A 12,657-nucleotide genomic window follows, 5' to 3' on the forward strand; every position below is an offset into this window, starting at 1 on the left:
CAGTGACTTGATATGAACACAATTTGGACTTGGTTTTTAAAACTATTAAAACTGCTGACATTTTATTTTATACAAAGTGATTGTTGTTATGTGCCCCATATTATAAAAGATAGTAAGACCACAGGGTAAAACAGAAGGAGCGGGAGGGTGGGAGGGCTTTATTGAACATAATTGTTTTCCTTTAGATCAGTGCTGTTCCAGTAATAGAGTAAAAAACATCAGCCTGGTCACTGCCTACAACTGTGGAAGCCTTGCTGGAGTGTAAGATGACTTTTAATCCACAGGAGTGTTGAAGAACAAAGTCAGAAATTCAAAGTCAACCAAAAAAAAAAGGGCATTTCAAAGACATGTTATTCACACTACTTAAAGATAAATATTTTTCAATTGTGATTGTTTTTAAAAACTCTGTATTTTTCATTACATTATTTTAATAACTGTTTCCGTCTATGTGCATTTGGTAGAACAGCCTAGATTTTTGAGTGTAGACAGATTTTAAACTATTTGAAAGGTGTTCAAAATGTAGTCCTGGAAAATGATGGTGGCAAAATTATGTTCCACTTAACTGAACCTTGCTGCATGGTTTTATATATAACATGCTTTTAACATGAATTTAATCTTGGTACAGTATTATATTTAAGCCTTTTTATTACATGGATTTTACAGTTGCGTAGAAGAGATGATTAATTCTGTCTTGTGGCTCTTCTGGGCATTTCTAGCTATCATCTGCCTGTCCTGCCCCCATTCCCTACTTCTAACATTATAAAATAAGTAATGTTTAGGCAAACATAAAGGAAGGATAATAACATTTAGACAAACTTAAGTCTAAAGATGCTGCAAACTGGTGTCAGGATATGGATTAATTTACTATTCTAGAATGAGAGGTTTGTCTTTAGGTCTTGTGGGGTTCTGAAGCCCAGAAAGACACACATACAATTTCATTTATTTCTTTTTTTTTTTCCTCTTCCCGAAGGTTCGTCATCGGTGGTGTGAACTTGTTGTTAAACACAAATACGTGCCTGCATATGGAGATGTTGAGAAATTTCTCAGAGAAGATCAGGTTAGTTACATGTTATTAGCATTTTCAAAGTAATCACATTTAAAAAATTTTTGAGACCCTAATGTGAAACTGAAAATTAATATATTTTCTTGCTGGAGACAGCTAAAAAGTGGAATGTGTATTCAGTTTATGCCCTTTCCTTAAATAGTGCAATTTAAGGAATCTGCCTAGGTATACTCAGCCCCACCTAAGTATGCTAATCACCTGTAAAGTGGTAAAATAGGATATATTCTCTTCTGTTTCCATTTTATACAAGTCAGATGTAGCAATGATCCTTGCCAATGCTAAGACACATTTTCCTCAATTTGCAGGGTGACAAGGCAAGTCTACCTGTGAATATTAACCCACATAGATAAGAGTTTGGTGCAAAACAGTGACTGAAATTTTCAAGACAATGTACAGATCGTTTTACAGGAGAAGCATAGCACAAGGATATTCATCCAAGGATGCATCTGCACCGTTAAGAAAATGATTTGAGACAATTTTGAAGGTCTTAAAATGCCAGCTATATAAAATGTCTTTACTATGGCTAAGCTATTATGAAATCACAGTTGTAATTGTACCTCTGCCTTGTTCTTTTGATTTCACTTCCCATTTGTTTTTATTCAACCTTCACTGCCTAGGATCACAGCTATATTTAAAATATAGGGAGAAAAAAAAGGAAAGAAAACATTGCAAGGGATATGAAAATCAGTGAGAGAGATATTCATGCCTTTTCCTTTAGTGTTGACAGTGAACAAAGCCATTTACAGCCTGTGAGCTTTTTTTGCTTTCAGACAAATAAATACATTTTGTCACAACAGCATAATAAAGTTACTGCAGTCTCTTAGGCTCTTTCTTCCAGCTCTGGAGTATACCTCCTATTTATATCTCAGCCAATAAACAGTCTCAAGACTTCCTGGCAAGCTCTTTGTTTGAATTTAAAAAAAAAAAAAAAAAAAAAAAAAAAAAAAAAAAAAAGCATGTAACAACAGCATTTATGACAACAAGGAATTTATATGTATTGTGCATATTTTTATCATATGGAATGATGCAGGTGTCTACCAGCAGAAAGGCAAAACAAAAATCCTGACGTTCATACAAACATATTGAATTACATTACGTTTAGAACAGATACAATGCCAAACAAAAACAAATGTTTTCTGCAGTGCAGGGAAAGAATTTCTGCAATATTTTTTTTTTTTCATGTAATCCTCAATATCTTTCATTTCATTTACTCCAGTGGTGGAAACAATTTATAACGCAACCAGGTTCAGAATCATTACAACTCAAATCAGAGTAGTTGCATGCCGTTACTGATCATGAAAGACTTTTTTTTTTTTCTTTAAAGTCTGGGAAAAATGTAAATGTGATTATTTAATCCTTTCCAGGATTACAAACACCCAGTGTTTTTACTGCATTTTAATGTTTAGGTTTGGGGGAAAATTATTAATAGTGGGTAGAGAAGATAATTCCTATTTGGAACAAAATTCCAACATTTTGAAATTCTTTATGAAAGCAACTGGAGCCCAGCTCCAAGGCAACGTTCCTGGTGTGATCTGCAGCTGCAGATCCTGGAAACCTGAGGTCTGTGAATGCAGAAGAAATGCCCATGGTTAGGGCACTGTCACAGTGTCTGTCAGATTTCTGTCTGTTTGGGACCTTTTTCTTTAATTTCAATCACTGTTAAACTATAAATTTCCCCTCTTGTTGAAGCTTAATTTTTAACCTTATCAGCCAACACTAGAAATTGTGAGGAATTATATTACAAATTGTTTTTTTCAATGCTGTCCATATTCTTCCTCTTCTGCAGCTGTCCAAGCATTAAGTTTGCAGCTGTACAAGTTAATCTGCTAAGCTGCTAAGTTTTGTCATTATATATATAATATATGCTACATATAACGATTATACATAATATATAACATATATATAACATATGCCACATTTAATAATTATACATGAGTGGCATATATTTAATATATGCCAAATACAATAATTATGTCATATATAATATCACACGTCTTATGTATATAAATAATATTTCACATATGTGGCATATATTGCATACATAATATATATATATTATGTATGGCATATATATAATAATAACATACATACAGTGTTTTGATAAGTGCAGCTTAACACTTATGGAACTCCTATAACAAGATGCAAAGCTTGTATCTTCAGGAAAAAAAAAAAAAGGCAATCCCCAATGTGTTTCCCATGAAGTTAGCTAGTGCTTCGCTACCTGCCATCAAAGGGACTCAGATCTTACCCCCAGGTACTCAGTTATCCAGAATGAGCACTAAGGGATCGTCTGCCTTCTTACAGAAAGGTTAAGCTGCATCTTGGACTTAAAGAAAAGGCTCTGAAACACAGACCTGGCCACAGGTGATTGATTTCCAGATACAGCATTGCCAGATGGGGATTTCAGAGTGGGGTGTTTCAGCTGTTCTGCTCTTTATTAGTGCATGTGGAAACATCCCAACTGGAAAGAAAATGTGTATCCTGTTGAAGGAAGGACAAGCTGTTTTCTTAAGGGGCATTTGGAAGTACTTCAGGTAGTGGATAAAAGAAAACAGATTTCAACTTCAAAAGTGGCAAGAAAAATGGAGTGAGAAAGCATTTGCTTGTCACAACACAATGTACATTTCTTATAGTAATGTTCTTTTTTTACACACTCAATACAACATATAGCCAATCTTAGGCTACAGAGAGCCAAAGAAAACTACATTTTTTGGGGGAGAAAGGTATGCTGTTGAGTATAAGGCTTTTTCCATGGTGTTTTTGAATTAATTGGGTACTTGGAGGTCAACAACATGAAAACTGTTCAACTAGTCATAACTGGTGACAGGATGACTGTGTGTTGTGTTCCTCTTTCAGGCAATGGGTGTGTATCTCTATGGTGAATTAATGGTGAATGAAGATGCAAAACAACAGGAACTTGCATACAAATGCTTTGCTGCAGCACGAGAACAAATGGATGTGTCCTCCGCCAAAGTGGTGGCAGAGATGTTGTTCTGAAGAGGTGATTTTTCTTTTTTAATTAAATACCCTGATTTTGCCTTATAAAGAAACTCACTAAACACTGTAAACTTTGGCATACCACAGAGTTTGTGGCAGCTTATTTAAACAAGATTTAATTTTTGAACTATCTTGGTTTTTCTGTTTGTTTGTTTGTTTTTAAGCCCAGCTGCTGGAGCAGTGAGTTAGATATGCATAGGCACTGGCTGGAGAGCACGGAGGGGCATTGTTGTAAACTTTGTAATGGATTGTACAAGAGGCAACTGTAAGTCAGAATGGCCAGGGAAGGCCAGGCTCCACCTGCAGTTGTTTTCCATTCTGTATTCTTAATTCTGTCTACAGCATACACAAAATCACAACTGTATGAGAAGCATTTCTACTTAACAAAGCTGTGTGCTGACTTGATAGGTAGCACAAACTTTGAAAAGAACCTGATCCCACAACAGAATTGTGAAGTTGTACACTTGCAACCAAATCTGAATCATGTGAGAACAATTTGTTAATTCAAGCAGATTAAGCGTAGTCAGGTCTTTGAAGAATGGTTATAAAGTAAGAACAGCCTTAACATAAAGAAACTGGTTAATGTCATACATAATCTAGCTCGTTTCTGAAATTAACGGGGAGGAATCAACAGAAAAAGCAAAATTGAAGGAAATGTTCACAAAATAAAGATTGCTGCAGGCTATAAATGGGTCACTTGCAAAGATATTCTCAATTTCTCAGTCTATTTGAATAGCCTGAGGTAACCTCACAGTGTTTGTACATGCATGTTTAACACATAGCCAATTAGGATTGGTATGAACGTCTCTTTCAGTACTGCATTCTTCAGATTTTTGCTTCGTAAATTAACTCATCTGACAGAGTGATGATTGCCTTGGCTGTTCACCTAACTCTACAATTGATTTGTGGTATCAAAATTAAAGCATCTAATCAAGCAAAATCATAATTTTCTAACTGGTATCTAGCAGGAATCTTGACTTTCTCCCATTCAAGCCTGTACATGTAGTAGTACTTGGTAGTAAGTTCAAATTGAATTCATGGCATTTACCTCATTTATATGAAACATAGCAGATACCATGAAATCAAGGTTGTTCTGTGTTGACAAGCACTGTGTCTGCCAGGGAAACTTTACAGGAAATATGGGTGAGACTTAAGAGTGCCAGGATAGCAGTCTTGGGAAAGGAGGGTTGCCTTCTAAAACGGGTAGGGCTAAGAGATTTGCTTACATGCTGCCAGTTGTCAGGAACCCACAGAAAACTTGTGTTACGTTCAATATTTTACAATCTGGTAGATAAGAGAAAGATGGAGATGCAGTTCATTCTGATACTTCCGTGCTTGGAACTGTCTTCGTATAATCCTTAAATAATAAAATAAAAATTTCTGCAACTTCTGGTGGTAAGTATCTACCTAGCACAGGAATATTGTGTAGTATGTATGTGCAGTAGTGTAGAATTGCCTGTTTGACCTTTTGGACTAGAAATGTATGGCAAACTACAAAAAATAAATCTAAAGATGCCATTAGGAGTGTGACTGTGTGACTGCACAGCTTTCTTGTAGTGTTGTGGCTGTTTGGGTTCCTGGCATGATGATTTGTGAGTTAAGATTAAAATCACATTGCCAGGGATTACCACATAGCCATGACCGCAGCTGCTACTCTGAAAATCTCCGTAACTATCTGATACGTGTACCCTGTGGCATCCTCTCCATCCGTTAAGCAAAAAAAAAAAGTCCAAAGAGGAAAGGAGCAGACGCGTCACGGAAGAACCTCATCTGAAAAATAGTTGTACTCAGACGGAGACCTCTCTGGCGAGGTGCAGAGCTTAGCTGATTGGTGAACAGTGATTGTTTCCCTCTTTGTTCACAGTGGCTAAGTTCTGCACCTGAAGAGAAGGTGAGATGAGGACGTTTAAGTATCAGCCTGCGTGGGGCAGGGAGCACTTGATGCCTGAGATACGTTGCTTCTTGGCGGGCAGTGTTACAATAAGTGCTTGCGCGCAGATACAGGACGTGGAGGCTAACGAGCAAAAGGGGCTTAGGAAGGACCATAGACTTGTTTTGTAGTTGAAAATAAACATCGCTCCTAAAATTCTCAGCCTGACTGCAAAAGGAGGGTATGCCCAAGAGTAACTTGGTTGCTGAGCTTTTCTAAAGGTCCTAGGAAATAAATGTTTGCGATGCTAAACTGGAATTGTCTATAAAGCTTTGTTTTGTAGGCTCTTCTTTAACAGACGCTCTCGTGACTTCTCCGCAGTTGTAGCTTAGTGTTGTGTACCATTCACAGGAAGGTGGTTGTTTCCGACTGGAGCTGCCACTTACGGCTGCTGCTGTTGTTCCAGGCGTTGATGGACCCGTCCTCCGGTGCCTACTGAGCTGATATCAGTTCTGATTTTACACACTGGCTCAGTTCAGCAGGAACAGGAGTCGAGCCCTAGAGCAAAAATAAATAAATAAATAAATAAAATAAAGTACCTTTCTAGGAGCCTTTGAGAAATGTTGTTACTGTTTTCTCTCTAAAACCAAATCAGTATACATTGCGCTGTCCTGACGTTAAACACCATGCGCTTAAGGTGGACAAGCTACCTCAGTACTGTTTAGAGAACTGTTGGCTTAAGAAGAGAAGGTATGTGGATATGTGTAACATCACACAGCATTGCTCCAGTGACTGACCTCCAGCATTGTGCTCAGAGTAACCTGCTAATAACCGGGGGAGGTGCTTGTCCTTTGGCTCTTTCATGTCTTCTCCAAACATTGTTGTGGTAGCTCTAAGGAGGTCCCCCTTCTGGGTACCCAGGCTTCTTATCTCAGAAAATATAAGGGGAAACAGTGTTTTTAAAAATACAGTTATAAATTTAGCTTTGTTAACTTTGTAACCATGGTTATGCTCTACTAGTAAGCTTAAAAAACACAACACAAACCTTCATTTGAAAGACTGGGCCAATCAAGAATGCACAGATAACCCTTTATTGTGACAGAGTAATAACTTTTGCTGCTGTTTCCATTGCAGGAAAGATCACAGAGAAATTCTTTTAATATATCTCCTACTAAACCCCGGTGGTACTAGGATTTCATTGACCCAAGACATCAAAGGAAGGATTATGTGACTGCTAAAACAATCAGCTGACAGAAACATTTACCTTTCAGTATTTATGTTTTCCAGAGGCTCAGTGTAACCAAGAACAGGTAAAAATGCACACGCACAAGACCAGCAACACACACAGGTACACACACTCCAGTGTGCCTCTAGGTAGTTTTTTAATACCAGCAGCTGGGGTCTTATCCTTGCTGCTTGGTGGTACAACTGGTGCGGTTTGCAGAGGCCCAAGGACTCTTGACTTGAATGATTTTATGTACTCCAGTAACTTGGCCAAAGACAGGAACTACTGAAATTTGATAACACTGTATGCTGTGCTTAAAATTTTGTTTGTAACTTCAATGCCAAATTAAAAGGTTAATATAAAATCAAATGGATGGCTGGGGTGGGGAAGTTGACTGGAAGATGGAATAATCTGTGGAAAGTGACCAACCAGCGATCTGGTGAATGGATGAACTCTGAAGCAAAAATTAAGATCGGGATTTTGTCTCTGTCTTGTTTAGGTTGACTTCTACCAGAACTGTGCCTTTCATTTTCTGGACTTTCTTCCGTACCTCTGTGCTCCCCCTTTTTTTTAGTGATGTATCAAATGCAGCTCTTCTTTTCTAGGGATGTACAGCTCCACTGATCACAAGACATATAAAATGTGCCTTTCAGAGAGGGACTTTTAAAACGAAAGCATTTGTGAATATATTTACTTTGTGTACTATTGTTTTACATTGTATACTTGTAAAAATAAATATTTTTTCAAATATGTGTAGTTCTTCCATTGCACAACTGTTCAAAGTTCATTTATAAACCTAAGAAAAAAATCACCTCTTTTCTACTTTTGTAGTAAGACAGAAGAAGCTGAAAGTGAAGATTAATGGATATCAACAAGAAAAATTAAGTGTGGAAATTGCTTTTCTTTAAAGGTCCATCCAGAGTCTATTAAAAGACTGCCTTAATAATGACTTAATTCCAAGGAGCCCCGTTCCTCTTCACCTCCCTCCATTTCCCAACCTCCCCTTCTCCAGGCCCAGGGAGTTGTTACTGGAATCAGGGGACAGTCAGCAGCTTCTTTCACATGCATCAAGAGTTTGGAAATGGTCCAAGCGCTTGCTGAGATACTGCAGTGACTTCTAATGCAGTTACACTCATAGATGTGTTTATTAAGGGATCCTCCTCTCTTATAAAAGAGTTATGCTTCCTTTCACAAGGTTTTTCTGCAAAGGCCAGCAAAGAAAATCAACTTCCTTTTTGACTTTCCCCTGTGTAAGGGAAAGAACACAAAGCTGAATAAAGTTTCTACACAAGACGTGTCAAGTAAATGTGTTGTAAGCCACTGTTGGTAAAATTGTATTGCAAATAAGACATTCCACACATTGCACATATCACCAAGTTTTTTCTTCCTTGGAACAATTATTTTTCTTACTTTTTTATTATTTTTTTTTTCATTGAGGACAGTAGTGGTTTAGATGCTTACCATGGCTGTTGCAGTTTGTTTAAACAGTATTAATGAGAACATTCATGTGAACATTGATGGTCCTCACAACAACTTTGTGCTCTATTGTGCATTGCAGCAACAGAGGAAATGAATGGCAAATAAAACTCCATCACCACGTAGCCCACAGACGGCAGTACTGACAGCCCTGGTTCTGTACCTGGGGCTCTGTGACCTTTTGTTGCTAATCCAAGCATTCCTAAGAAGAATGAGGCTCCAGATTAAGAAGGAAGCTGAGGGTAGTGTCAAATAGATATTATCACTAAAACTCATCATAAAAAAAGAGAACAAAGGAGACTATTCAACATATGAAAGAGTGGCTTCATCAAACTGATAGAAGCGTTAGCGCTGGTGTCATATCTTGGTGAATCATGTAGAAAGTCTTGGGAGTGAAATACGCAAAATGCCTGTTAATTATTTAAGTTCTTAATAAAGCCTAGCAAAAATTGTATCTATATATTTATATAAATATATATAAGCAGAAAGTGTAGTACTGTTTTTTTTACTCAACATTCCCGCAATGCGGGGGTTCCCATATTAATTTCCTTAGAGGAAAACTTTGTGGATACTAGTTATACAGTAAACAAAGGTAAGCCAAAAAAAAAAATCCAAACATTGTAACAAATTAAAACCATTAGTGGAAGTGATATCAGGCCCTAACTCTAACAGCTTTCACAGTCAACACGCTAAAATCCAGTGAAATTACCATGCTATTTTTTAAAACATTATTTTCATTAATCAGGCCTTTGGTTAAAGTGGCAGAAATGTCACAACATCATTGAATCTGTCTCTTCGGAGGTGAACGCTAAGACTTTAAGGCTGTTGGACATCACACCCGTGTGTGTGGCTATGACAAGCACAAGCAACCGTGCAGGTGCATTATTGCCCTGCTTACTTTTCCTCCTACTTTTGTTACACAGTCATCAGAGAATGACAGCACCGCAGAGTGCTTTGGGTTGCAAGGCACCTCATGGATCACCCAGTTCCAGCCCCCGCCATAGTCAGGGACACCTCCCACCAGCCCAGGCTGCCCAAAGCCCCATCCAGCCTGGCCTTGAACATCTCCAGGGATGGGGCACCCACAAGCATTTCCCCACCCCAAGCTCAGCCTTGCAAAGCACGCTGATAGTTTTATGTTGGATTGCATTAGAAGTCCCTGTACAGAAGTCTGGACTGTGTCCCACCTATATCATCAGGTCAGCAGCTGGTTAGGATCTAGCTGATTATGTTTTCAGGACATAGCTTTAAACTGTAAAAATGAATCTCAGATTAAGTGAAAACTGTGTCTGTCCGTACGGTTAGGCAAGGACTGCCATCTATTTTCTTGCGGGTCACTTGTTTAGAGTAAAGCCAGGCTGTAACGAGGCTGTGAGCTAGATAACTCGTCCCTCTCAGACAAGATGCATTCCTGATCATATGCTTTCTGTTACAAACATGGTTTAAAAACATACCAATTTGCTGACAGCAGTTCCTCTGCTTTGTTTTGTCTTCAGCTTTGCTGGGATGTGTTTGCAGCTGCTTTGGCTCTGCGCTTTCTTCTTTAAGGGGGAATTAACTGTACCATATTGCATGTTCCTCTCACATAACGGGGAAGGAAACAGGTCTAGCCTGGAAGCAGGTCTAGCCAGAAAAGCAGCCTGAGCAAGTGGGCAGCTTGAGAAAACAGCTAGGGCTTCAGGCAGGAGGAGCCAGCGATGGACCGCTGCCACCAATCCTACGCTGCAGCAGGGAAGGGTTACAGTGACCAGCACAGCCCTGATGATGTTACAGCTACAAGTATGTGCAGCTGGGCAGCCTGACAGACACAAAATACCCCTTCACTAATGAGAGAGATTTTAACCCCGAGCTTTGCTGCCCACACGGAATGTCGGGCATTGAAAACAAAGGATGCGCCAGGAAGGAGCAACAAATTGTTCTGTGCCACACAGAGGTGCAAAAAGATTTCGGAATCTGGAAATCCCTCCTCGGTTAGCACCAAGATTAAGGGGATATATGGAAAAGCATAACACCAAAATAATCATAATTCACAGAGCGAGGTCGTCATAACACATAATGTAGCCAGCCAGTTTATCTCCAAAGCTGAACAAAGTGTGAATGAGTGGTAAGGAAAGTTCTATCGTGGAATGTTTTTTTTGTTTTGTTTTGTTTTTTTGTTTTTCCTTTCTTTTATATATTTATTTATTTGTTTGTTTATATATTTATTTATTTATAAGTATGTGGGGGGAAACCAGTGCATCTTTGAATGATCTTTGAATGAACCAGCAGCTATGTTGCTGCAGAGACGTGGTGGTGATTTTGTTTTTGTTTGTTTGTTGTTTTATAACTTTTCCTGGTAACACATCACCCTTTAGCAGACACCCTCTTCCCCCTTGCACACCATGCTTTACTTTAAAAGTGGCCACATTTTCATTCAGCTTTCCTTGCTTCTTTCTCCCCATTTCCCCCCGTGTCTCTTTCCCCACTGCCACTGCAGCTCAGTGCTCCCAGACCTGCCCAGCTGTTACATTTCCCTGTCCTCATGGGCCCAAGGCTTTACAAGTCCTGACGAATTCCTTCCATAAAGCATCTTGGCAAGCTTTAAGAAGTACCTGAGTACAGCCCCACCTCTGAGGACTGGGCTGCAGATGCTGTCCTGTCCTGCAGACCCAGGGGATGCCAGTGGCGGGCAGAGGAGGGCACAGCACCGGTGCAAGGCTCTGGTGCAGACACAGCCAGGTGTCGTGAGACAGCTTTTCCTACTGCCTAGCACTGCTGCCTCCGCTTCTGTGCTAAAAGAGGGAGGGATTTCCATGCTTTCACAAGCCTGTGTTTCCATATGCACAATTTCAAAGTTGGGAAGAGTTGTATGTGGATTTTCTGGGAACGTTCACATTTTACTTCTGTAACTTAATGGTATTTTCCTCTGAGCAAAGCACTCCCTTAATGTAATAATGTGCTTCGACAGTAAGACTAACATGTGACATGAACCCACATTCTGAGCACAAACCCTTGCTCTTTAATTCACTGCACACACTGTTCCAGGACACTGAGTCTTAATATCTAAAAAACGAATTAATATTTAAACTGTAGTATACTTGCCTTTGCACTATAATTGCCAGTAACCATGAGATTTTGTCTCTTTAAAACACATAATTTTTAACAGACACATAAAAAACGTAATTTTGTCCTTGGCCCCAGACTTAGATGCCCAGACTAGTAGTCCAAAAAATAAAGAATTGATTGCAAGAAAAGCCAAGGAAGCAAACAAACAAGGGAGCCTGAATCATCTAGAATTTCACCATAACTAAACAGAGTTTGGGAACGCATAAATAATGAAGCACATGTATACACTAATGTGGATATGGCCTGCTGTTTCCACAACCACATTATATCGGAAGAATTATTCTAAGGAGCAATCTTGCTGGCAGACTGACAATTTTATGCTGGTGAAATATGTCAGCGCATAAGGAAATTGAGAAATTTGCACAGTATCTGGGAGATGAACTGCGTTTATCCATCTACTGTGACTAAAGCTGACCACATATCTGCTGCACAAAATTAAGGTCTTCATTCCTGCTGCTTCTAGCTGCCAGAAGACCTGGCATCTCTCATGTTATTTAAAGGCATCAGAAACTGAAGTCATGTGAATAGGTGCTTTATCATGATAATTTACACATCAGAAAGCAGAACTTGATTTTCAGCTCGCCACCGTTTTGTATTCACTCCGCACCCCGGTAGAACTCCTGTCCACGGCTGCTGCCTTTCCACAGCTGCTGTTGCTTGTGCCTCTGGGCTGGGGACAGCACCACTGCTGCCCTCCTGTGCACCACTGCAGCCTTCAGCTCTGTCGCTCTAATAGTCAGAAAAACATCTCCATTTTCTGTTTTTTGTTGTTTTGTTTTTGTATTATACTACCCAATGTTACATCACACAGTATCATCCATTCTTTCTTTATATATTATATGTATATATATATATATATATATTGGTAGTGACAATTTTCTGCTTCACAACTGTGCCTCCTTTGCAGTAAACTCTTGCAAT

General features: G+C 39.1%; 1 protein-coding gene across 8 annotated transcripts in view; it reads left to right on the forward strand.

Annotated features, from left to right (window-relative positions):
• The window catches only part of AOPEP (aminopeptidase O (putative)), a 199,148-nt gene extending 191,243 nt beyond the window's left edge, over positions 1 to 7,905 (forward strand). For 7 of the 8 annotated variants that reach the window (XM_084504751.1, XM_084504750.1, XM_084504753.1 and 4 more), the window contains 3 exons: positions 971 to 1,057; positions 3,920 to 4,064; positions 7,065 to 7,905. In XM_084504751.1, coding sequence (XP_084360877.1) covers positions 971 to 1,057; positions 3,920 to 4,060 — 228 coding nt within the window. In that variant the 3' untranslated portion in view covers positions 4,061 to 4,064; positions 7,065 to 7,905. The remainder of the gene's footprint in view (positions 1 to 970; positions 1,058 to 3,919; positions 4,065 to 7,064) is intronic. The other variant, XR_014687343.1, reaches the window with a different exon arrangement.
• Positions 7,906 to 12,657: the final 4,752 nt, after the last annotated feature.

Source organism: Aythya ferina (genome assembly GCF_964211825.1).
Source record: "Aythya ferina genome assembly, chromosome: Z".
NCBI classification, from domain to species: Eukaryota; Metazoa; Chordata; class Aves; order Anseriformes; family Anatidae; genus Aythya; species Aythya ferina.